Source organism: Tinamus guttatus, unplaced genomic scaffold (assembly GCF_059628265.1).
Source record: "Tinamus guttatus ecotype Peru unplaced genomic scaffold, ASM5962826v1 Tinamus_guttatus_pri_ptg000659l, whole genome shotgun sequence".
Lineage (NCBI taxonomy): Eukaryota > Metazoa > Chordata > Aves > Tinamiformes > Tinamidae > Tinamus > Tinamus guttatus.
In genome coordinates, this window is record NW_028289193.1 from 1,710,797 (window position 1) to 1,737,983 (window position 27,187).

The 27,187-nt window shown below is 43.9% G+C and overlaps 1 protein-coding gene across 1 annotated transcript in view; it reads left to right on the plus strand.

Annotated features, from left to right (window-relative positions):
• The first annotated feature begins 2,238 nt into the window (after positions 1–2,238).
• Positions 2,239–27,187, plus strand: part of LOC104570831 (ethanolaminephosphotransferase 1) — a 47,865-nt gene continuing 22,916 nt past the window's right edge. The window contains exons 1-4 of the mRNA XM_088536353.1: positions 2,239–2,320; positions 14,680–14,748; positions 18,995–19,103; positions 21,263–21,337. Of these exons, the coding sequence (XP_088392479.1) occupies positions 2,264–2,320; positions 14,680–14,748; positions 18,995–19,103; positions 21,263–21,337 (310 nt within the window). The 5' untranslated portion in view covers positions 2,239–2,263. The remainder of the gene's footprint in view (positions 2,321–14,679; positions 14,749–18,994; positions 19,104–21,262; positions 21,338–27,187) is intronic.

Here is a 27,187-nt window from a genome sequence, read left to right on the forward strand (position 1 = left end):
AATACCAACCTGCCTTCGTATTTGGTTTCTTTTTTTTTTTCTTTTTTCTTTTTTAATAGCATTCTATTCTGTAGATTAGTTCTTTTTAGCCTTTTTTTTTTGCTTGGGCCAGCAGTAGAATATGCATGCTCTTTCAAAATAATAAATTGCTCTTTTTCTGTCAGTACTACAAATAATTAGTGAAAAACACTGAAAACATGAAAATTCCTCTGCTGATTTCACTGCATTCAGATCTGCTCTTGAGTGCTTCCAATGCTAAAATTGTTATAAAACTCAAGCCATTTCTGTAGTAAAAGTTAGCGGTGTTCTGATTTGAGTTTTTGCCTGTCATCCTCACCCAAGCTCATGGAATAAAATTTCTTTCAAGTTCCCGTACCTTCTTGCTGGTGCCAGTTAGAACTGAGATCTGCACTTTGGCTCCGACCACAGCTCATTGACTCTCCACAGAGGATGTGAGGGAATGTGCTGCAGCGCTGATGCCATTTCCATGGCTTTTCCCACAACCCTGCATATAAGACTGGGACCGCAGCTGAGACAACTGTCTGGAAAATAATTCTAAAACATCTCAGTCTGAAAAAAGCAACCATGGGATAACACTCTAAATACAAACACTGGTGTGCACAGGAGCAGGGAGAACACAATGGATAGTGGTAAACCCCATGGTTCAGAGGTGCCCTAGGTCTGAGTGCTTGATCTTGAGGGCCAATCATTCATATGCACTAGTGAGTTTCTAAAATCAAAACCTAGCACACATCAGTATAATTTCCATAGTTTTCTCAGACATCATGTTACTTGTGTCATAGCTTGTTATTTGCTTCTGTAATATTTCTGTCACTAGTGCTTCTGTTTGGTTTAGCTCATTTAAAGCCACATCCTTTGATGTGGTCATCTGTAGACATGAAACATGCTGATATATAAACTCATATAACTACATTCTTACTATATGCAGTCTTCTACCTTCCCTGTTGAGTATTTATGATTTTTTTAAGACGTGAATCATTACTGAGACAGTTTTAAAAGAAACGTAGGAAATAAAACTGATGTCCTATAAATGCTCTTTGTTCTTGTTGTCTTGATCTATTTTCTGAATGATACACTCCTGAATGGCAGTTCTCCTAATACTCTTTCTTGTGGCAGTTTTTAACATGAATTCAGAGGAGGTCTCAAAGAAAACATAATCTGGATTCTTCCCATTTCCAAGAAAGTAATAACTCTAATTAAAATTAGAGTTGACTCCCAAGAAGTTCAGATGCAAATGCCCTTCTCTTTAAGAAAAAAAAAAAAAAGGATAGATTTTAAATCAGCAATCTGAAGCTCAGGTTCTATGTGTGTGGGTTGTTTTCAAGAGCTGAAGTTCAGAGGCTGCTGCTGAGAGCAGAATGCAGGTGTAAGCACCTGTCGGGTGATTATTGTGTAGATAATAATACAGGACAGGAACGGCTTGCACTTAATGCTTTTAACTTCCCTGCAATGCCTACCAGCATTGCGCAGTCTGTGAAGTAACACGGGCTTGCACAGTACCCTCATAGCCCGGGAGAGCTCGCGGGCTCCAAGTAGTGAATTTTAATGGAGTTGGTTCTGGATGATTTCCACTTGGTCAGTAAGGTCTCCAGGCTCATGTGTACTGTGTCAACTCTCCAGCTTACCATACACTGTGAAACTAAAGCAAGGGGTCAAGCCATAGGTTTAAATGCATTTCCAGCTGGCTGAAACATAACTGCCCTATTCTATTTTTTCCCCCTTGGTTTTATGCCTACACCATCGCTCAGCTTCCTCCCTGGAAATCACAGAGTACCCGGGTTACTGCAGACTCCCGCGGGAGAAGGGCTCTGGCTGCAGGTGTTTCAACCTCACCGTGTTAGATATTCGGAAGAGTTTCTACATGGAAGACTAGTGAAGCACTGGAAGAGGCTGCCCAGGGAAGCGGTGGAGTCCCCGTCCCTGGCAGCGTGGCAGCAGCGTGCAGATGAGGCGCTTGGGGACACGGTTTCGCAGGCATGGCCTCGAGGTTGCTCTCGCTGATCCTGAAGGTCTTTCCCAACCGCAGCGATTCACCGCCCGCTCTGGGGCCGCGGCAGGCGGGGACGCGCCTGGCTCTGCGCAGGGCCCAGGCCCCGCGGCGGGAGCCGGGCAGGCCGCGGCCTGCGCCGATGGGGCGGGCGGGAGCCGCGCTCGGCCCCGCGCCCTGCGCCCGCCTCCGCCTCCTGCCCGGCCGGAGCGGCGCGGAGCGGAGCGGAGCGGCCGGGAGGGAGGGAGCGCGGCCATGTGGCGGGCGCGCTATGTCACCGACCGGCAGCTGGACGGATTCCGCCACTACAAGGTAACGGCGCGAGGCGGCGGCGCCGCGGGCTCCGTCACCGCCGCGGGGCTCCGTCACCACCGCGGGCTCCGTCACTGCCGCGGGCTCCATCAGCACCGCGGGGCTCCGTTACCACCGCGCGAGGCAGCGCCGCGAGCTCCATCAGCACAGCGGGTTCCATCACTGCCGCGGGCACCATCAGCACCGTGGGGCTCTATCAGCACCGCGGGCTCCATCACCACCGCGGGCACCATCAGCACCGTGGGCTCCGTCACCGCCGCAGGCTCCGTCACCGCCGCAGGCTCCGTCACCACCGCAGGCTCCGTCACCGCCTTGGGCTCCGTCACTGTGGAGGCTGGCGGGGAGGCAGTGCGGATGCGCCAGCAGCCGGGACCCTTGGGGTCCTTGAGGCGAGTGGGGCTGTGCCCCAAAAGGCTGCAGTTTTGCAACCATTTTTCCTCATGGCTGCTACAGCGAGGTGCCCAAACCCTCCCTTTCGCTGTCTTTTCCCTTTTTTTTCTCTTGTTGTGGGGGGGTGGTGTCATTCCACTGTTTTTATTTAAAGAGGCACTTCGGATTTAGCGCCTCGTGAGTTAAAGTTATTTGGAAGCTCGGGTTGAATCCAGGCATGCGAGTGAAGGGTCGGGCAGGCTCGGAGTGCCCGATCAGGGGAACGCAGGGGTGGCAGCAGCAGAGCCGTGTGCGGAGCACGTATCCAAAGTGTTAGAAGTTGTGTGCGTTTTAAAGAAAAACAAGTCTAGGAATAATTTAAAAGGAGCGTATCCGTGAGCAAGCGTGCCTTGTTGCTGCTTTTGTGCTCCTACACATGCAAGGATGCTTTGGCTTCGGAAGTAAACAAGAAAACCAGAAAAAAAGAATGTTTTTAAATAATTCATGACAAATCTCATGTTAGCAAGGAGCAAGCCTGCAGAATTCAAAGGAACGGGCAGGTCACGGGATATTTTGGTTGCCCAGCGCCAGGGCGCAGCCGGATGCGATGGATGGGGAACGTCCTGCGCATGGGAGAGCATCTAGGGCTGCGGCTCCTACCAGACCCCTGCACGCCGAGTGTCACAGAGCGGTGCCCACCGTGTGCCCCCCATGGGCCTCGCTTCTTGGTCCCCTTCCCCATAGCTCAACCTCCCACCAACATCTCATCCCCGGGAGTTCTGCCTGTTCAGCGCGGAGTAACCTGCCGTGGAGGAGCCGTGCGCTCCGGAGCCCTCCCAAGGTGCGCGGAGCCGCCTCCGCGGAGCGTGGCGACCCGTGTGCGTGGGCAGGACGGGGCCGCGGGGCGCCCGAGCCGCCCGCGCCGCGTGAGGAGGAACAGCGAGCTGCCGCTCAGCGCCAGCGTGGGCTAGAATTCAAGCAAGTCGTCCAGATTGTTTTAACTTATTGTGCAAATACAAGGGATTTGCATTATCCTTATCACTCGGATTAAAGTGGCTGCAAAAAATGCAGATGGGGAGCAAACTGTAATAACATCTTGCTTAAACAATACTGCGGTGATTTACACTACTGATCATTATTGAAAGACTGAATCATTAATTTAGTATGTTAAAATTACTCTTTTTTTTTCAGTAGCATTGCAAAGCCTAGAAAATATGTTAGACACTGGTTGGACACTTCTGGTAAGCACAGGAACCAGCCAACACACTTGAGAAGTAGCTATTAAACCATGTTCTGGAAAACTATGATAAATATAGGCTTTAGAAAGGTGGAATCAGAGAGTCAGCTCTTCGTTATCTAAGGTGACTAGGCCCTGAGACAGGAAAATAAAAATATCTAAGCAAACCAGAATGGGTGCACGCAGAGCACTGCAGCTGTGCGAGGTCACTGCAGCCACACGGCTGGGCTATCTGCAACGTCTTCCCCATGCTCCTGATCCTGAGGGACAAAGCAGGACTTGGCTGCTCCACCTGGGCTGGCCGTGCACGTTCCTGAGGGCTGCTCACGAGGTGTTAAAACCCTCCAAAAATGCAGGGAAATGTGGCAAGGAGACACTTATCACTGTCACATCTCCTCCTTATGTCACCTCCCATGCTGAGGGCTGTGACCACAACCACAACCTTGCTCTTCTCATCCCAAGGCCGGAGGTGTGCCCTGTCTGTCAACTCGTGTTGCCTTCTCCACCTTCCCAACCCTCATGAGGAGGCTGCTGGAGTCGGCAGGAGTGGCACAAAACCTGCATTGCTGTGCCCAGCCACAGAACCGTTGCCTCTCTTCACAGCCACCTGGATGTCTCTGCAGCTTGTTCCTCGGTGGTGCCAGCTCAGTTTATTGTGAGGGACAAGCAGGTCAGCTCTGGAAGGGTTTATTAGCACATAGTCCAGCCTGAGTTAAAGGCGTGTGCTGCTTTCAGACATGGAGTGTGCTTGGGAAACTGGAAAGAGGCAAGCACCGTCGTGCAGTATTACATTTGCACTCGTAGCAATGGCTTGGGATAATCCTCGCTTTGCACAATTTATCCATATTTAACAGGAGGATACCGCTTAAAAGAATAATTTGTATAATGAATTGCATTTCATATATTGCCAATTTTCATGCCTTTATTATGTGAGAATAGCCAGCCTCATGAGTACGAGGAGATCAGTATGTCACCACCAGCAGATGTGTGTATGTTAGTGTTTTAGTTCCGATCAGGAATGTGCTTTTGAGGCAAACCTCCCAATCTTCCACCATGACTAGGCTGAGGCTCGTTTCCCGGCGTGATTCTGGAGCACACAAACTGCATTCCCTTTGAGTGAACCTCCACCAGAAGACGCACTGGGAACACACGAGTGGGGACACGAGTGGGGACACTAGGAACACACACGGGCAGCCTTTGGGGCCGAGGGGCCTGCAGTGCTGTGGGGCTCTGCTGCGGCTGCAGAGCACAGCAGGCCAACATCTGGAATGATGCAGCTGCACATCTGCAGCGCGTTGCAGCTGGGCCACTTGAATCATGTGTCGTGTTCCTGCTTAGCCTTAGATGTTACTCACAGTTTGTGGTTCTTGAGGAGCATCCATGGAATTACACAGCTGCCTTTTTCCTTCCTTCTGGGTTGCTGCTGGAAACAAGTAGTCCAGAGTCAGCCAAGTAATGAATGCAAATAAAAGCAGAATTGGCTTCTTTATTTCTATCCTCCTCATCAGAATCTAATAATGTGAATGTTGAATGTTGTTGTCAGTCCCTGTTCTCATCACAATGATTTTTAGATTCTTGCAAACCTTTCTTGAATCAGTTTCCGTAGTACCTATGGAATAAGCTTTTCCAAGACAGTTTTCTCTTTTTTAACAGATTTTGTTCCAGAATAAAAATGGTCCAAGAACAAATTACAGTGATTTCACTCAAAGAACAGGCTTTGCAATGCATCATAAGGAAATTAGATTAAAAATAAAAACATTAAAAATTAAGATTGAAGAGTCAATATTTTCACATTGATATATGTAAACCATTGCTGCGTTTATCCTCCATGCCATTTCTTGGAGGTTAACTCTCCGTGTAGAGAAGAGGGAGGCAGTAAAAGAGGTATATGTGATTACATTTCAGTGAGGCTTTTGCTACCCCACTTGGTAAGTAAACTAAGTTGACACAATTATGGTGAAACCAGCATAAAATGGAAGCATAGTGGGTTCAAAACATCCTCCTAAGGGTAATTTTATTTTTTCTGTCCGGGTGGGAGGATATATCAAGCAGAATCTTTCAACCAGCTTTTTGTCCCACCTCCCTTACTATTCAATAGTTTCATTAACTGACAGAACAGAGAATACCCTTCTGAAATTCTTGTGTGACACCAAAGACTTTGAAGAATGTATCTAGGATTAAAAATGTTCTTTAAAAGTGGATAGGATGGCCAGAACTCAATAGTGAAACTCAGTAAACAAGGCCGAATGTTTAGTAGGGGAAGCAAAATTTCAAATCGGAAACAAGACATAACTGATTGCAAAAAAAAACCCACCCAGAGATTAGTGTGTTTTTGGCAATGTTGTGACTTACAAAAAGAGAAGAAAGCTTATGTATGTGTTAAGAAGTGTTACTTAGACTGCTGTGGTGCAGTGATGAGATGTTCCCTGGCATCATGCGTCCTGCCTGCTTTGGCAGACTGTTTGCAATCCACGACAAGGGGGCATCAAGAATACTGAGGCTTAAAAAAAATGAACTATGAGGACCAGAGTGTAGCAGCCAGTTACTCTTCATGCATGCCCTTTTCAAGCAGGATAGTATGTAAGCCTTAGTTACATCAAGAGGGATTTAAGATGGGATCTTGTATCAGTCTTGTATTTGGAGGGATAGCTAAGCAGTGGAGCAGCTACTGGGGAGGGCATGAAATCATTTTATCAGAGTCTGAAGAAACAGTTAGATTTCTGTCAGGAAAAAAAAAATTAAGTGCTTCAGAAAACGATTGTTTGCACCTTTTTTAGCAAAGTTGTTTTCACTGTGTTTCACTTGGATTTGCTGTGAGTTAGGAGTACATCTATCACAAGCAATTGGAAGACAGTAGCTCATTAACTCAGGGTTAACTTGATCTCCTTCCTGAATGTCAAGTTAACTTTTATTGTGCGTTAGATGATGAGAGGACCTCTATAGTTACATCCCAACCCCGTCGGTTAGAGACACAGTATCAGAAGATACAGGGATCATGTTTCAAGGATGGATTTTTTGTCCCATTCTGACTTACACCAAAAGAGCAAACTGTGTTAAGTGAGATCTGGTGAATTACATTATGTTAGTATAAAACTAGTGTGGAAAAATACAAAACTAGATTTCTATTAAGTCTTTATATATTTTCAAGGCAACCTTTTTTATCAGAACCTTCTTAGGATACAGATAATGTCCTTCATGCTCGTGTATGCGCAATTTTGTGTACAGTGGGTTTTTTTTGTATAGTACTTTTGCAGATAGTATTTGCATAGTCTTTTTTTCCTACATTATATTTAAAACTATATCAGCAGTTTTACCTGTTTAGTTTTTTCGAGCCATCTCACTGCAATACAAGCCATGAAAATCTGGGGCAATGAAAAGATTCTCTCAAATTAATGTTTTCTGCTCCCCATAAACTCGGTGAGTCAACAACCCACTGTTTTGCCAACAGAAGCTTGAAGTCTTCTTCAGATAACTTGGATGAACTGGAAGACTGGCAGTTTAATTAAAAGCTGGTGAATAATACCTAGAGTAAACCAAATCATTCATTACCTTTACGTTCTGTGTCATTGCATGCAGAAGAGTCCTGGGCCAACTCGGTTACATAATCCTAAAAGACTGGTTTGGAACGTGCACTATTTGTTAATCCTCATTGTGCTGTGATGGTGGCTGACATAATGTAGTATTTCAAGAGCTGCATGATCATTAATTTCCTTTTAAATAGCAAATGCTAACGAGGTAAGAACATATAATGAAGTCACACCAGAGAGATGTTGTGTCCGATATTGCTTATCGCAGGATGTCTGCCCAGTGATGGGGTAACTGGACGTGTTTCTGAAAGCCACGCTACACCCATGAATTCACAAAGGTTTTCTGTGTGCTAGATCATTTTTGGGATAACACTCTGGATAGAAAAAGTTGTATGTGTTGTTGAGTCTCATAAAGATGCAAGTAACAACCAAGTGATTTCATGGTGTCATGGTGGATGATAAGTTGACCATGAGGCAGCAGTTGCCCTCGTGGCCAAGAAGGCCAACGGGATCCTGGGGTGCGTTAAGAAGAGCGTCTCCAGCAGGTCGAGGGAGGGGATCCTGCCCCTCTACTCATCCCTGGTGAGGCCACATCTGGAGTATTGTGTCCAGTTCTGGGCTCCACAGGACAAGAGGGATGTGGAGCTGCTGGAGAGAGTCCAGCGCAGGGCCACAAGGATGATCAGGGGCCTGGAACATCTGCCCTGTGAGGAGAGGCTGAGGGAGCTGGGCCTGTTCAGCTGGAGAAGAGAAGGCTGAGAGGGGACCTGAGCAGTGTCTAGAAGTACCTCAAGGGAGGCAGTGAGGAGGATGGGGCCGGCCTCTTCTCACTGGTGGCCACTGATAGGACTAGAGGAAATGGCCACAAACTGAAACACCAAAAGTTCCACAGGAACTTGAGGAAAAATTTCTTGCCAGTGAGGGTGCCAGAGCCCTGGAACAGGCTGCCCAGAGAGGTTGTGGAGTCTCCTTCTCTGGAGATCTTCAAACCCGCTTGGACGCAGTCCTGTGCCACGTGCTCTAGGTGACCCTGCGTGTGCAGGGGGTTGGACTGGATGATCTCTAGAGGTCCCTTCCAACCTGAAGCATTCTGTGATTCTGTGATTTTATTTATTTATGCTTTACATTTTTAGTGTTCTGGATTTTCATACATTTATTTGTATTCTCATCTGTTTATTCCTGATTATTCATCTGTGTTTTGATATAAGAGTAATTGCAAAGGGGCATCCATGAATGGTGAATCTAGGGGGACCGTTTTAATAAAACGGTTGTTCTGAAGAGAGAAGAATGGGGATTTTTCCTCTCTCCCTGAAATATCTCCTCTCCTATGGGTCTGGCTACTAGCCCACACCACTGCTTGACATACATGGTTCAGAACCCCTGTTTAGCATCCTCCCCTTGAAACCTGCAACCCACTTTTAATAGGTCTGTGCTTTTTTGACCTCAAGGTGTTTCTTTGGGTTCCCCAAGATTTAATACGTTCTCTGGCAGAACTCCAGCTATGTGGGAATTCTGGCTACTGATTAATCTGTAACAGGCTGATGGTACCTTTGAAAGTGCAGGTTTGTGCACACACACAAAAATGTTGCACAGAATTCCCATGCCATTTATTTTTACCAACCATAGAAGACAAAAAATAGATAGAAATCAACTTCCTCAACACGTTACAGCATTTTGATAGGGCTGATTAAGGTTCTTTTTGTGCAGTTCCAGGAGGATTTGCAGGCTGTTTTTTTTTATCCAGTTTAATGCTTTTGCCAATCCAGGCTGGTCCCAGCTTTGTCCCCTTACAGCAACAAATGTGTGTCTCCCTCTGTTATCCCTTCTTCATATTTAATCCTATTCCCATCTTCTTTTCCGCTCATACTGGCTTCTTTGTGTAGCATTTTGGACACTTTCCTTTAAAGAAACTCTTTTCCTGAAAACAAGTTATGCAACCTCCTTAATATAAGGACTGTTGATTGAAAAAGAGTTGCTGATTTCCAGTACTGCCCCCTCCCTAGTTTGGATGCTGACAGTCAGGAATCAGATTTATCTGGTCTCCTGTATTGAGCAAGAACCTGGCTCTTGGGACCAGCACATAATGACGTTCACAAGTTGGAGCATATTCAGCAGAGTGTGATGGAGATGGTCAGGGCTGGAGCACCTACCTTGTGAGGAGAGGCTGAGGGAGGACTGGTTCAGCTTGGAGAAGAGACAGGTTTGGGGGGACCTAACTGTAATCCCCCAGCGCCTATGGGAACTCATGGAGATGGTGGAGCCAGGCCCTCCATAGTGGTGCAGGGCAGGAAGACGAGACGTAATGGCCATAAGCTGAAACAAGAGGTGTTCAGATAAGGAGAAGCTCTTTTGCCTTGAACACAGTGGGGCTGTCCAGGGAGGTTGTGCCGTCTCCATCCATGGAGCTTATCAAGACCCATCCAGATTAAGGAAGCAAATTTGGCCTCTGGCTGTACATGTTTAGAGAAGGAGGTTGGACCTCCCGAGGTCCCTTCTGGCCTGAAAGATTTCTCCTGTGGTCCTGTCCGGTGATCCTGTCATCTTGCAGCAGTGGCACTGCAATGCGGGCAAGCTGTGGTTGCCACTACTGCACTTCACTCCTAAGAGCACCTTTGCCAACCCTACTGCACCGCATGCCCCAGGAGCTCGTGGGCATGGGTGTGTAGATACCCCCACTAAGTGACAGGAGGTGGCACATGGTCCTGCGCAGGTGCCAGGCGTTGTGAAAATCGGGAAGTCTGAAGGATTAGTGTGTATCCACAGGGGCAGCCACCACATAGCAGTTTTCATAAGAACAGCTTCCTAAAAACTGAGCAATATCAACCAGAATTGGTAAGGGGGGAAAAGGCAGGGTAGTCCAAACTAACTAAGCAACAGGAGATATAAGTTTATTACTTATGAAAATTTAATTAAGTGAAAATATCATATAAAGTAATGCCAGTATTAGTATTATCAGGCTTGTGTTCTGGAATGTGTCATCACTTTTAAACTGCTAAGTGTTCTTTAATTTGTTTGGCGTTTGCGGAGTTTATAGCTCATTGTTCTTGTAAACGTTTGTTAAAATCCAAGGACATGTCCCATAACGTCTACAGACCTGTAAAATATATATAAAATAGAATTAAAAAGTGTGTTTAGTATATGCTAGGAAATGATGGAGGGTTCTTGCCAGTGTAGTTTGATTCTTGATTAGATTCTTGTCAGGTGTTGAATAGCAACAAAGGTGATGAAGGGACTGGAGCATCTATCTTATAAGGAAAGACTAAGTGAGCTGGGCCTGGTCAGCCTGGAGAAGAGAAGGCCGAGAGGGACCTGAGCAACATGTGCAAGTACCTGAGGGGAGAGTGTAGGGAGGATGGGGCCAGGCTCTTCTCCATGGTGGCCGGTGACAGGACAAGGGGTAACGGGCACAAGCTGAACCCCAGGCAGCTCCATGTCCACGTGAGGAAGAACTTCTTTGGTGTGAGGGTGCCAGAGCCCTGGCACAGGCTGCCCAGAGAGGCTGTGGAGGCTCCTGCTCTGGAGATCTCCAAACCCGCCTGGATGGACCCTGTGCCCCTGCTCTGGGTGTCCCTGCTGGAGCAGGGCTGGACTGGGGGATCCCTAGAGGTCCCTGCCAACCTCAACCATTCTGGGATTCTGTGATTCTGATTCAGTATTTCAGTATTTTCTTTAATTTTGGGGTCATTCCAGAAGTCTGAAATACTAAAGAAGGAAAGCTCCTGTTGCATAACTGGGAAATACCTTGCCCAGAAGGGATAGATTTTACTGAGTTCTCTTAAATAATGCCCGATTCATGCCCTGCACTAGAAGAGTTGTTTTGTAACCTCCAAAACCACCAAGAATTAATCTCTTGTAAAAGCGAAGATTCTTGATAGTGAGACCAGCACCCTGTGCATTGCATGAGCAGTAAGAACGGTAAAGCTCACTTACTGCCTCTATCAAGTGTCTTTTATTTTATTCCCTCCCATTTTTTTTTTCACATGCGGTAGAGTTTTAAACCGAATAGAGTATGAGAGCAGCTGGATCACAAATGGTAGACAGTAAAATGTAACCAATTGCGTAAATGTTTCCTTAAAGACGCATTGTTGAAAAGTGGTTTCTCAAAGTTTTTCTATTGGCAGATGTCTCAAAATTTTCATTTGAGGTGCAGATCACTGTTTGTAAGTATAGGCTGGATGACAATAAGTTTGCCCTTTTCCTTGCCTGTTTCCTTGAATAGGCTTCAAGGTCCCATGAGCAAATATGGTTGAAAACTGCTGCTCTAGGGTTCTTATTTTCAGCAGATCACTTACTCAAAGAGCACCGTCTTATATGATTTGGCCTATTTTGAAGTTGATGGAATGATTTTCTCCTGTTTTAAATTGTCTTCTATTGTTTTTGTGAAAAGTTAAGCTAGAAGGAGGATAAAATGATTCCCCCCTTCATATATGTTAAACAGACTTAAATGACTGTGCAAATGCAGAGCTCACTCAAAACTACTGGTTTGGCTTTAATTTTGTAGCACTTTAAAGCAGGTTTAGATTGGGAGGAACAATGTAATTTATATGCAATAAGGTTGGCAGGGAAATTACTGCATTTCAGCAACTCTCATTAGGTGCTTCCCCTGCAATAACTCTGAAGTACCTTATCCATTTCATACTTGGGCCTGTGGGAAGAGCGCAAACAACTCAATATTTTTATTCTTCATGTAAGTCCTCGTGTAATTGTCAGTTCTTGAAGATTTGTCATTACTAATATGAAATTAAAACCCATGCACTCATTTTGATAGTAATGATTCAAATGTAAAAAAAGCCACAGAGCTTTTCTTCTGCATGGACACGACTGTATGGCACAGTGCTGTGCTGCAGGGAATTTAAGAAAAGAACCTCCCTGTTGCAGTAATGATCAGCTTCAGTTCAAGTAACTCTCTCCCAGTAGTTAGTGCAACGGCAGTGCTTCAGGGTTACCCCAGGAATCCTTTCCTGTCCTGCAGTTTGTGTGGACACACTTTATATTCTTCCCTGTCTTGTAGTCACTCCAGAGGTCCATTCCAGAGCTCCCTCCACAGTGCGATGTTGGAGAAGGCCAGGCAGGAACCGGGGGGCTAGACCCGGCCTTAGCCAGGGGGGTTAGTTCCCTCCCTGGTCTCTCTCCCTTTCAAGAAGCTCCCGCCAAGACAACAACCAGGCACCGCTTTGGACACGGTCCACTCCGCAGACTGGTCCCAGAAGGCATTTTGGGCCATTTTTGACCTTCATCATCATTCAGTGCTGTGACAATGGGGGCTTTTGGGCCTTTGAACAGACACAACACAACCCTCACTTTCACGCTTTGGAAATAACACAGCGATGGGCTGCCATGCAGCCTTCACGTTATTTAAGACACTTTGAGACACGCCGATTGCTGGAGTGGAAAAAGCTGATTTCCATGCTTCTTCACTTCTACTCAATATTCCATTCCCGTGCAGAAGACCATAGACATAGGAATGAACTGGGTTCAGGGTGAGCGATCTTGAAAAGTCATTAGGTGACACTGTAGAACCTGTCTGTAATCAATACTTTTTTGTTCTTCTTTTTTTTAGCAACACATAAGGAGCATTTTGCTTTTTGGTGCTTGCCTTTGGAAACCTTAAAGTAAACAAAACACTTTGTCTTACGTTTTTTACTTGCAAAATCCTTTTTTTTTCCCATGATATAACATATTTAATAATAATTTTTGTATATATTCTGGCAGAAAATTTTCTGATCATTTAATCGCCTCGTTTCAAATAACAGCGGTGACAGAAGCAGAGAAAAGTGATACCCTAAAGTGGTGCTTTGAATATTTATAGAGAACATATCAGTGATGTATGCTTCACTAAATCATACACTTTATTCCCTGCAGAAAGTTAATCTGCTCTTTCTGCCCAGTAGCTCCTAGGCGACTCCTTAGATATTTGCAAGTGCATAACATATAACATACAAAATATGTCCAAATAATTTCATAAGCATGCTACAGTTATTACCTGCGATCAGAACTTAACCCCAGGTTTTAAAATAACTAAGCAAATGTGGTGTTTTCTCCAGAAACTAGTTGCAGTTTCTTTGTATGCGCATAGAAAACAGATCTTGAGCAGCCTGTAGCCTGCTGTCCTCAGTAGGTTGAAAAGATTAGAGCAAAAGTCATGGATTGTGTGTTGCAGACTGAGACATGCTGTGCTGATCTTCTCTCCTGCTTGTACTTGCCAGCTGAAGTCCCTCATATCAGCTATCTAAGTGTGCTTAAGTTTAAGATACATATCTGGGCCGCTTTGATAGCTAACGTAGAGGAACAGGTATTTCTGGAGTGCAAACTCACGCAAAGGCATCGTTGGCAAAGAGGTGAGATAAGTTACCTATAGCGAGCATCACTATGGGGAGAGAACCATTACTTGTTGAAGTTAGGTAGAATGAATTCCACTCTATTGCCAACTCTTCTGCTCATGATGACCTTCAAGAAGTTGTGATCTGTGTAATCCATGTGTTACTACCCGTGTTGTCCACACGGGTATGTTTGGACAGAGCTGTATAAAGATACATGTGGGTCATTTACCCCATGCTAACAAGCTATGCCATGTACATACTTTGTAACTCCAAGAAATTCTGTACAAATAGCACGTCCCACCCAAACGAATACTGACTTCTACCGTGCAGGACCTGCCCACGCTCAGGACTGCAGCTGAACATGGTACCGGTTAAACTCTCTCTTCTGTGCACTTGGAAAAGGTGCAGATACGTGTTTATTGGAATTTATAAGACCATGTTTTTACAGATCTGTCTAGGAGGGAACCCCGCAAATCTCTGTGAGGTGACGTCCCGCTTGTGACCACGGACCACCTGCATTAGGGATCCTACATACGGGCAAGGAGCAGCTGCTGAGACTGCATTGCCAGTGGTGCAAATAAAGAGAATTAAACCAAAAATGCAGTAAGGGGCAGACTTTTATCACAGATCTTGTAAAATGAGTAAAAATTTTTAGGGCAATGTGTTTCCAGAACTGCTCACCACTGCATCAGCCTAGATCTTTGTGTTTCAATGTAGTTTGCTAACAATGCTGTAAACTGGGTCACTGCTTTTTAATTAAATTAAAGCTGTATGAGTGGTTATCCGAATGAAATAAATTTGTTCCTGCCACACTCAGAATGATTGCTTTTAGTTGCTGAAGGATTTACAGTGGTGGAAAAAGATTCATTCCTCAGCGCTCTAACATGTTTGCTCCTTTCCTCACAGTACAGTGCTGTGGATACAAACCCTCTATCTGTGTATGTTATGCAGCCCCTCTGGGACAAAATTATTAAGGTAAGAGTCTTATTTCGTAGAAATGTGGAATTATAATGTAAGAATTTGTTTTGAGATGCAAGAGAGAGATTCCATTTAAAAATAGTTATTGTCCTACAAAGGCAAAATTAAAATATCTGCATAAAAATACAGGATATATTGCTATATTTAAGATCAATATGTTAGCATTTTGAGTTATTATAAAAAACAAGGATTTTTTTTTCCTGATCGCTGTGCAAAAAGCATCAGTTTCTGTTAGAACTTTCCTTAAACCGCTTTATCGACACTGAAGAATTCACCAAGTGCAGATTGTTCTCTCTTTCTTAAATGGAAATCTCTGGATTGGAACAGACTTGGATATGAACCTATATGCATAAAATGGATGTATGTGGGCAGAATGCAGTTGGATTCATCATATTTGTGGTTTATAACCCAGCTATTACTTACGCTTAATATAGCAGGAAAATCATAATCTCCTGTTCATAGCCTATGTAATTTCATAAAAGTTTTTATATGACCTAACTTCAGGATCAAAAAAGACCAGAACAAGATACGAGAAGAAAGCAATTCAAAGATGCTAAATTGAATTCAGAAACTCGGTTTAGGGCCAGTTGTTTCTACTCCCACCGCAGCAGGGAGGGAAGCAACGAGGCAGTGAAGCCTCCCGCCGCTCCGGAATCCACACGGAGAGGAGCGGAGCCTTGGCCACGTGTTCCCTCTGCCTTTACTGCACGCTCATCGCGAGTGAACGACGGGGATCCACGGGTATTGGAGACCCACGAGGATTCAACTGCTGTCAAACTGGGGGCAGAGGAGTAGTGTTATCGATGCACAACTTCATTTTGGGGTAAATTTCTCTAGCAGTTGCAATGTTCTGCTGCCAGTCCCCGAGTAACATAACAAGTGGATCACAGATCCTATAAAAACCACTGTGACCTCTTCATTTTTTTAAAGCTCCTTCAGTTTTACCCAAACATCATTTGTTCACTTCCTGCTAAAGGGGAAACCAAACCAGAACAGTGGACTGAGACCCACTTTCAAAAACTGGGAAATCTGAGTGTATAACCCAGGCCCGCAGTGGGCACCAGGTTTACTTTGGCATTTTGCTCAGTTTGAATGCTGAAGACAGCAAGCAATTTTTGACTTTTCCTTCTGATGTAGGAAAGCTACAGGATAGTACTCAATACAGCATCATAAAAAATTAAAAAGGAAATATTTAGAATGCTGTAATCTTTTGTATAAATAATCATTTTAACATTAAAGAGATACTGCCAGGTAAACTTAGCAGTGAGTTATGTTTTGTTTTGTTTTATTTTATAAAATGGGAGACCTGTGGAGGACCTGGGAACGCACAGTTACACTGCGGAGATCACTTTGCAGTAGGGATTGTGGTAGAGCTCAGGGCTAAAAATGAGAACTGATGGAGCACCAAACTTGCTGCCCAAGACTCAAATCAGTGACAAACATTACTAGAACTGAATTTACTAGAATGGCTGTGTTCCTGGATAAGTCCTTTAAAAAGATGTGACATTAACTCAATCAAAAAATAAAATCTACTTGCTTGCTTGCCAGAGAAAACACATTTTTCCCCCTGAAATGTAAACAGAATAGTGCTATCATATCGTTTGATGTGATCAAATCTTATTTTTACAAGAAGAAATCATGTTTGTGCAGGACAACAAGCAGCAAAGGAGCAAATGGCAGTAGGGGACGCAGGTGTACGCCAGCTCCACTGAAGTCTATTACCCCCTGCATGCACACAGTTACTCTTATGAACATTGATTTTATCCTTAGAGTAAGTAGATTTTTAGTGGTCTCAAGTGAATTAGTCAAGCAATGTTTCCAGTTTGAATAGGGCCTCAAATAAGTAGGTGTACTTTACAGTTTATTACCTAAACCTGCAATTTAGTTAAATGTTCGTCGTTTGTCTTAAGGGTTTTAGCACAAATGACTCACCTGTTGAAACAGAAATTAGTGAGGAGCCTGTGGAACTCCAAGTTTTGTTAAATATCCCAATGTGCAATCGTTTTGCGAGCGAAGAGGTGTAATTCTTCCTAATGGAAGTGTGAGTTGTGTCAGCTCCTCTGTTAAAGTCTTGGTCTTGGATAGTCTGTTATTAGAGAGCAGTGCAGGATCCTCACGCAGGGCACTAGGAAGCCAGGCTGCTTTTTGGGGTGTTAGGAAGGGTGATGGTAGTGTGGGCTGAGCAACGGAATCAAGGGCATTAAACACAACAAAAGGGATTTTGCCAGATGGAATAGTTTCAAAATACATTGACAGCTTAGGCCAGGTAAGGACCAAAACAGTGTGCACAGGGGTTAAGTGGAGGACAGGCTGATGGTTTGAGGACAGATCTCTTGTATCTGTTCACTGTACGGCCACAGCCAACGGCTGTGAGTGTAGCAACAAGCTTTGATGGTTTTCTTATAAAATACATGAATTATTTCCTGTAATAACATTAATAATGTCATTGTGCCTATTCCAGATAATAAACCTAAGCAGAAAGCAGGCATTTACAGGGCCACTTCAATTTTTTTATTACAAAACATGCAGGAGAAATCAGTTGTTTCTAACAGTACACTGCAGAGCATCTATATGTCCACCTCAATGGTGCATCCACAGGGTGTCTATTTTGAGCTTGTTTTTAGAGGACAAGACACCAATCCAGAGTGTCTTCATTGGTATCAGTCATTCTTAGGTGTCAGGGCAGAGCCATATGGCAAACTGGCTCATGACAAGCCTCCAACTTACTCAGTTTCTGCATCCCCGGGTACCAAAATCAGATGTGATGCTGTCACTGCATACTGAGTGTGCAGGGAGTTTAATCAGATGGGGATGGGCACCGAGGAGTTGCTCTTATTTACTCCCCTAAAGGAACTTCAAGCAATACTTGCTGTCACTTGTTCTTTGCAATTTAGGTTTGGGATTTTTAAAACTCATAATAATAGATATATTAAAATGTGTGTAATATATTTTTATTACTGTAGCTATAGGTATTTCAATTTATGTGTCTATTATTTTAAGATCTGCCATAGAGAATTTAAAACTGTTGATAAAATCCTAAGGAAAGCAGCTATCAGATGTGATAATTTTTCCAATGTTATTAGAAGCAACATCTAAGAAATATAACTGAAAATTATTCCGGAATTTCCTTGCTGTTGAAAGTGTACATTGAACATTATCAGTCATGCAATTTCCTCTCAATATTATTGATTGTCTGCACTGTAATAGCAGGAAGAGGATCTAATCAGGATCATTAATGTTAGACATTCCAATTTTATATGCAGATTTTTGACACAACAATCTGATAAAGGAAGGGTAATTCTTGGAAATATTTTATGGTGTTGAAGTACTTCTTTTTGTGCATTTTCAGTCCTTTGTCATTCCAGTTGAGTATAATTTTTAAATATTTTGAATATGTTGGTCCTGTTGGAGTGACAGCAGTGGTCTGCATTTAGACTGTGTTTCTGCAAGTATGCTCTGGCCAGAAATTATGGAAAAATCTGTGTATACTATCTCAGAAACTAGTTTGGAGAAACCGTCTGGCTTGGCAACAGCTTTACCAAAAAAAATTCCCTCTTTTACTGTAAAGAATAAAGCCACAGGGGACTAGTAGCTGAGAATGGTTAATAGAAAAGAAGCATTAGAGGCTCAGGTGAAGACAGGCGGTTCTTTTCCACACTCTGCAAAATAAAATCAATGAATGCAGTATTTATAATTTATGGCTAAAGGGGATGGCTATACAGAAAGTTAATATCTGGAGAGGCAGGGAGCTGTTTGCAGCAGGGGGTTCTTTAGAGTATCCCGAGCAATGCACTCAGTGCCTGACCCTTGTGCACACTTTGAGCTGAGGTGTTAACCTAATTTAGTAGAGTATGGGAACAGAGTGCTTTAAAAACCTGCCATGCAGCTGCAGAATTGCCACACCGGGGTGCTGCAGTCCTCTCAGCTGGGCTATTCCAAACCCTGAGAAACCTTCCTTGGTGTCTGGGAAAAGGAGGAGCATGTAGAACGTATGAAATATGGTGTTTCTAAATTACATTTTTACTGCAGTCACAGATCCAGGCAGATAAATGACATTTAAAAATATGTTGTTTCAGAAAGGAAAACAGTATTTTTTTTAATTAAAATGAAAGTGGATACATAAATCTGAAGATTATGGATGTCATATACAGGTTTCTCCTTTCCTGGCAAAAATATAAATATTTAATTCAAGTAGGTCTTTTAATTGGAAATATAACTTTTCATTTTTTTTTTTTTTTAACAGATAGTGCCTTTGTGGATTGCTCCCAACGTGTTAACATTCTCTGGATTTGTGATGATTTTAGTTAATTATTTTCTACTCTCTTTTTACGATTGGGACTACACTGCCTCAGGTAAATATCCCCATGTTGTAATTTTTCAGAATTACAGAACTGCTTCTGTGATGGGCCTGAATGACACTGGGAGGTATCAGATACCTGAATCTTCCCTTTCCCTTACTGAGTCTCCATGAGCATGTGGGAGAATCTGCCCTCACACACAGCATTAAATATTTAGGCCATTTTATTGGAAAATCTTACTTAGTTTCATCCCTATAAATGGGTTTCAGTGCCTGGTGTTCAAAGTCTATGATAATGTCTCATTTGATTTGGAGGGCATACCAGTATTCTAATACGCAGTCATTTCTTAAATAAGGTAACTGAGAAGAAACAAAAAAATTCATCAAATTTTCATTGGTCTCACATTTCTTGATACCTATATCCATGCCTGAATACATTAATTTTCCTTTCGTTACTCCATAAAAAAAGTTTGCTGTTCTCTACGCCAAGACTGCTTCCAGACAGAAGAAATACTTCCTAAACAAATATTCCTTGAAATTTTATCTTTCAAAGTCCAAACCCCTATTTTCTCCTGATGCTAGAACAAGTCAATAGATTTTTGGAATTGACTGTTCCTGAACACAGGGAATATTCAGACCTGGAATCCTTAGACCAGGTGTTGAAAAAAACCCCAAAATGCCAGTGTCTGCCATGTGATTAATATGTACAATCCTTTCTTTTCTTTAAACTAGGCAATTTGGAAAAGACTCAACATTTTATTTCCTTAAGCGATTATGTTTGATTATTTTGTACCTTTTAATATATTAGGCGTGTAATTAGGTTTGGGAGGTACTTCTTGGTGGGAACTGTTGGTAGAGTTATTAAGGAAGTTCTAGAAGCAGACATACTTCTTGGTAGTTTTGCTTCAAAAATAGTCCTGTAAGGGTATTAAATTTTTCAAGGGCCTGTATGTTAGAGAAATATCTAGCTTCATCTTTGTGCACTTGGATTTTGATCAATACAGTTGGTATTTACTAAATTCTGTAATGAAAGAGCAACCAGTACAGGCTTTTTCACTGGATGATTTTACTGCATGATGCATTCCCAGTAGATTCATATTGAGTTTGAAGATACCCGAAAGAGTGATATAAAGTTTTGTTAGAGTTTAAACTTTTCTGTGTAGTTTGCAAGCCTATTCTTCATTTTGCATGAAAGCAGTATCCATCATTTCTCGATTGACTGAAAATGTTCCTGCAGCCTAACTAGTCCTTTGAGTATCATGTTTCAATTCCACGCACAGGATCAGAAATAAAAGCTGTAATTTCCTGGACAGCTGTTTTCCATTCTACAGTTTGCAAATTTGCAGCAAAGAATCAGGAAGCGGCATCTTTGCTTTCGGAACGGCAACAGGAGTGAAACGTCTCCGGGAACGCCGCTTGGATCCCCCAGTTCAACATCGTGCACCTCTGCGTGCCGGGGTGCCCTTTGGGCCTGCACAGGGTGCCAGAAACTTGACAGGGCTTCCCATCTGCCTTGGGTCACTGCCGGTCTATTCCTTATTGGATTATGTTTACATTAAATCGGATGCTCTTTGGAGAAAGGACGGCTTTCTCTAAGGATGCAGCAATAGTCTTTGGTTATTGTTACTCGTAGGACAAGAACTGAACTTTGTGTTCTGTCCAGGTCAGCTTTCTCTTCCAGGTTCATTACAAAAATACCAAGCACCTTATCCAAAGGGAAAAAAAAAGGATACTCTATCCCTCTTATCCTAAGAGCAAAATGTTCCTGTTCTGCTCTATATGGAAAAGCTTCAGTACAGAACTCACATTGGTGTTAATAAAAAATGATACTGCTTGAAAAATACAGTCTTTAATATAGTTAGAATATTATGTAAGCATTAACTAATTTTTTGATGACTAGTCTTCCCATGGAGAATGAAAAATTTTGCCTGGTTATTGTCATTATTTTGTGCAGTATTGTAATCATTTCAGTGCCAAAAAGTTCCACTTTTTCTTCTCTTTACCCTATCAGCATATTCAGGTCTGGTCATTGTTTCCTTGAAAGGTAGAGCTCACTCATGAGCAAAGTTGATTGAAAGCCAAAGATGAAATGTTATCCTTAGTTCTGTTTTACATATTAGGCTAATTTGTGGCAGTTTGTTCATATGCATGTACTTATTGTGGTGGATTTCTTTTAGCTGCTATTGTATTGACTCTGTGTCCAATTTATTTCAGGTTCCAGTCCTGGGCTTGTTCCAAGCTGGGTATGGCTGTTCAGTGCTTTTACCACCTTCTGTGCTTACGCGTTAGGTAAAGTACACTGCAGTAATGTACACATCTGAAATCTTCCTGTAATTTTATCTCCTAGTTCACTAATTGTGATTTGCAAATGAAGAGACCTACTGGATGCATTATTGACCTCTCTCCAAAACAGTTGTCTGATAAAAAGGAAAAAAATCAACCATAAAACTTCTTAAAAAAAACCTAACAGTATATATTGTAGGTTGTATGATTGTAGCTCTTACTTCCCTTTAAAGTTCCACTATTATTTTTGTAGAGGGACAGTAGAAATCATTTAGCAGCAAAAGATGTTACAGTTGGGGTTTATAAAAACCTTCAGCATGGAACTGACATTGTGGGAAGCTGCCTGGCGCTTGCTCTGACAGAAGATACTTTTAAGGAGAGGAGAAACAAAGAGCAAAATAGAGAAAAAAAAAAGGAAAATAATGTAGTATTCTGTTTTATGGTGTCTGCCTTTCTCCCAAATCACCTTCTCAGGTTTATGTTCTTTACTCACTTTTTCTATCATTCCAGAGCTGTGTACTTTTAGGTCTATTGCACTTTGTGGTGCAGTTCTGTGGAGACACAGCTCATGGAGTTGAGATACAGACCTGAACTGATGCGGTCTCTGATTGAGATCATCATTAACGTATCTCTGTTGCCTTCTCTTCCAGAGCAAACTCATACCAAGCTAATTTTTCCACATTGTGGTGCAACAGAGCTAGGTTTTCCTAGGACTCAAGCTGGCCTATTTGCACTACGTTGTGTAAACGTGTCAGCACTTGTGGAGCTCATTCACGTGAGGAACCGGAGTGTAGTGTAGCCAGATATCTATCTGTGTATCATATTTAAGATACTTAACCCAAAACAGGGTACTTTGTGTACGCTGCAGTGCACACGCTTAGCAAATCCAGGGAAGACTAATCCGTTTTAGCACAAGGCCTGCAATGAGCCCAGGAGGGCTGTATTGTGGTAGACATACAATTTTTGTTTTCCAAGACAGGCATTTAGAGCCGTCTTGGTAAACTACAGTATATTCCATTGTGCAGACGTCCCGCTCTGTATTTTGAAAGCCTTGGCATTTTTAGCCAAGTGTTGAATTTGTGCCAACATTATATTGTCCAGAATTTCTTTATATTTCTACCATACAAATTGTTGATGCAGCCATCACTTGAAGCCCTTTATCAGACAGATTTCTGTAATTTTTTTTCTGCAGTCATCATCATCAGAAGTCTTTTCTTTTGTAGAGGCAGGGAATTTAATGAAGTGGGTATTGTTTCATTATTAAGAATTCCATGTTGGAGCTAATTTTACTATCGCATAACACGCCAGAAAACTCATTGGAAATTTATCTTTTGAGGTTCTTAGTGTAGATGATATTTGCCAGTGAGATCTATATCTCCTAATACTCAGAAGACAAGGGATATGATGTTGACAGTTAAAGCTATAATGAAGTGATGCATATGTAGATTTTTATGTCTACTGTCCAGGCCACTTTTTGAAATATTTAAGATCAGACTTAGTTCTGAATGGCAAAAGTTTTCCCTTTGGAAAACTGCAAAGAGCCATAATAATTAAGCAAATATTCAACTTAAATCTCCCTCAGTTCCTTTTTAATTATGTGGTTCCTCTCCAAATTCTCAAGCATGCGGCACTTTTTTTTTTTTTTAATATATTAAGGTGATTTTATAGCTTTGCCCTTTCCATAAAACGTAATGGTCCTGGCTGTTACTTTGAATTCCACTATTCATGTTACATAAACTTTAATAAAACTGAAGACTTACAAACCTTCATAGACAGAATCATAGCATAGGAATTCCACAGCAGTGGAAGTATGGGATGATGTCATAGAATCATAGAATCATAGAATGCTTAGGGTTGGAAGGGACCTCTAGAGATCATCTAGTCCAACCCCCCTGCATACGCAGGGACACCTAAAGCACGTGGCACAGGACTGCATCCAAGCGGGTTTTGAAGATCTCCAGAGAAGGAGACTCCACAACCTCTCTGGGCAGCCTGTTCCAGTGCTCTGTCACCCTCACTGTTAAGAAATTTTTCCTTAAGTTCCTATGGAATTTTTGATGTTTCAGTTTCCGGCCATTTCCTCTAGTCCTATCAGTGGCCACCACTGAAAAGAGACCATCCCCGTCCTCTGCACTCCCTCCCTTGAGGTATTTATATACACTGATTAGATCCCCTCTCAGCCTTCTCTTCTCCAGGCTGAACAGGCCCAGCTCTCTCAGTCTTTCCTCATAGGGCAGATGTTCCAGGCCCCTGATCATCCTTGTAGCCCTGCGCTGGACTCTCTCCAGCAGCTCCACATCCCTCTTGCACTGTGGAGCCCAGAACTGGACACAGTACTCCAGATGCGGCCTCACCAGGGCTGAGTAGAGGGGCAGGATCACCTCCCTCGACCTGCTAGAGATGCTCTTCTTAATGCAGCCCAGGATCCCATTGGCCTTCTTGGCCACGAGGGCACACTGCTGCCTCATGGTCAACTTGTCGTCCACCATGACACCCAGGTCTTTCTCTGCAGAGCTGCTCTCCACAAGCTCGGTCCCCAGCCTGTACTGGTGTCTGGGGTTATTCCTCCCCAGGTGCAGGACCTTGCACTTGGCCTTGTTGAATTGCATGAGGTTTTTCACCGCCCAGTTGTCCAGTCTGTCCAGGTCCCTCTGGATGGCAGCACAGCCCTCTGGGGTATCGGCTACTCCTCCCAGTTTGGTATCATCAGCAAACTTGCTGAGGGAGCACTCTGTGCCTTCATCCAGGTCATTGATGAATAAATTGAACAGGACTGGACCAAGGACTGACCCCTGGGGGACCCCACTAGCTACAGGCCTCCAACTAGACTCTGCACCGCTGATCACCACTCTCTGGGCCCTGCCATCCAGCCAGTTCCTAATCCATCTCACTGTGCACTCATCTATCCCACACTTCCGGAGCTTGCCCAGGAGGATGTTGTGAGGGACGGTGTCAAAAGCCTTGGTGAAGTCGAGATAGACGACATCCACCGCTCTCCCCTCGTCTATCCAGCCGGTCATTCCATCATAGAAGGCTATCAGGTTAGTCAGGCAAGATTTTCCCTTGGTGAATCCATGCTGACTACTCTTGAGCACCTTCTTGTCCTCCATGTGCTTGGAGACAACGGCCAGTATGAGCCGTTCCATCACTTTTCCGGGGACGGAGGTGAGGCTGACTGGCCTGTAGTTGCCTGGGTCCTCCTTCTTGCCTTTTTTGAAGACTGGCGTGACATTGGCCTTCTTCCAGTCTTCCGGCACCTCCCCCGTTCTCCAGGATCTTTCAAAGATGATGGAGAGCGGCTTAGCTATGGCATCTGCCAGCTCCCGCAGCACTCTGGGGTGCATCCCATCAGGGCCCATGGATTTGTGGGTATCGAGGTTCCTTAGGTGCTCTCTGACCCAATCTTCCTCTACCCAGGGCAAGTCTTCCTCTCCACCAGCTTCTTCTCTTGCCTCTAGGGCCTGGGGCTCTAAAGGGCTGCCCTTGGTAAACACCGAAGCAAAGAAGGCATTGAGCAACTCTGCTTTTTCTGTGTTATTTGTAACCAAGGTGCCCATCCCGTCCTCCAGCGGACCCACGTTTTCCCTGATCTTCCTTTTGCTGTTAATGTATTTGAAGAATTTTTTTTTGTTATTTTTAACGTCCCTTGCCAGCTTGCCTTCCAGACGTGCCTTAGCTTTCCTTGTCGCATCTCTGCACTCCCTGACTACGTTCCTGTATTTCTCCCAGGGGGCCTGTCCTTTTTTCCACATTCTGTATACCGCTGCCTTCCGCTTGAGCATTGCCACAAGCTCCCGGCTCATCCACGCAGGTCGCCTGCCCCCTCTGCCTCCCTTCCTACACACAGGGATGCACTGTTGCTGGACGTGGAGGAAGTGCCGCTTGAAAACTAACCAGCTCTCTTGGGCCCCCCTGCCTTCCAGAGCACTAGCCCATGGGATTCTACCGAGGAGGTCTCTGAAGAGGCTAAAGTTGGCCCTCCTGAAGTCCATCGTCGCAAGGCTACTTACAGCCCTTCCTCCTCCTCGTTGAATCCTGAACTCCACCAACTCATGGTCACTGCAGCCGAGGCTACCCCCCACCTTCACATCTCCTACTAGGCCCTCCCTATTTGATAGCACGAGGTCCAGTAGCCCACCTCTCCTCGTCGGCTCCTCCACAACCTGCGTCAAAAAGTTATCGTCGACGCTCTGCAGGAACCTCCAGGACTGCTTATGCCTGGCTGTGTTGTCCTCCCAGTTGATGTCGGGGTAGTTGAAGTCCCCCATGAGAACCAGGGCCTGTGACCGTGAGGCAACATCCAGCTGCCTATAGAAGGCCTCATCAACCTCCTCGTCTTGGTCAGGTGGCCGGTAGCAGACACCCACCACAGTGTCTCCCACATTAGCCTGCCCTCTAATCCTTACCCACAAGCTCTCAACTCGCTCGTCCTCGACTCCCAGGTTGAGCTCCATGCATTCCAGTTGCTCTCTCACATAAAGAGCAACTCCACCACCTCGCCTTCCCAGCCTGTCCTTCCTAAAGAGCACATAGCCTTCCATGGCAGCGCTCCAGTCGTGTCTGTCCCTTATTAAACATATACCATTATTGTCATGAGATACTTGAAAACTGACACCTAAAACAGAAATATTTTCAAGATCTTAAAAAACTAGTGAAACCACATGGAAAACTGGGTAAATGCTCTCTGAAGTTCCAGTTTTGCTTATGTGTTTTACAGTTTCCATATTTCTCCTAGTTATTTTTAGAAGTATTGTATTCCATGACACCATTATAATCTTAAATCTGTTTAGCAAAAGGTTCCTATAAGACGAAACCCTTGTTTCACTGTGATCTATATATGTTATCACCTAACGTGAATATTCTTTTGTGTTGACCTAAAATTGAGGAACAGAGCAGTTGTCTCTGACTGGAGATACATGAAAGACCATAGTTTAGAAATGTTAAGATCTCTATTTGCTGGTTATGTTTCAGCAGGATCCTTTAATAGCATAAAGATTTTCTACATTTATAACACACTCTTCAAGTAACCTCAAGCTTATACATGCAATTTTCTTTCTGTAAATTTCAATGAGGTGCTGACAACTCAATGGCACTGTTACTGGAGAGAGAATGTGGCTCAAGAGGGGGCAAGACCTGTTCGAAATCCCCTATGAGATCTGAAATTTTTCGAGTTGTGAGAACGGCTCAGGAGATTTGCAGCTGAGTGGAGGATATCTCCCAGCTGTTTAGGTATTGTAATAGGGTGATAGTCTAAAACCTGTGACAAAATGAAATCCCACAATTTTCTGCTTTAGATCCCTGAAGTATATTTACATTAGACAAAACTCACAGTACTGCCAAATAGTACTGAGGAGTAAGTAGCATGTGATCTATAGCAGCTGTGCATTCTTTGGTCTTCTTGGGTTGAATTTTCCCTTCAGTGAGTTATGGGTTAATAATGCTCTCATTAGCTAATAATTGTTAGCTATACTGCTTTCCACATAATGTTAAACAAAAGGCCTTCTCCATGTTATTTTGAGTTTCAGGATAATTACACTTAACTTTAAGAAGAAGACTAGTTCTGAAAGCCTCTCCAGCACCATCTCAGAGAAGACTAAAGATATGGTTTGATAGTACAAATAAGAGGAGTTACAGCTGCCAGTCCCCCTTTTAACTTCTCCCTGCACTCCCTGCTCCTGCCATGTTCAAGTACCTGAGGGGAGAGTGTAGGGAGGATGGGGCCAGGCTCTTCTCCATGGTGGCTGGTGACAGGACAAGGGGTAACGGGCACAAGCTGAACCCCAGGCAGCTCCATGTCCATGTGAGGAAGAACTTCTTTGGTGTGAGGGTGCCAGAGCCCTGGCACAGGCTGCCCAG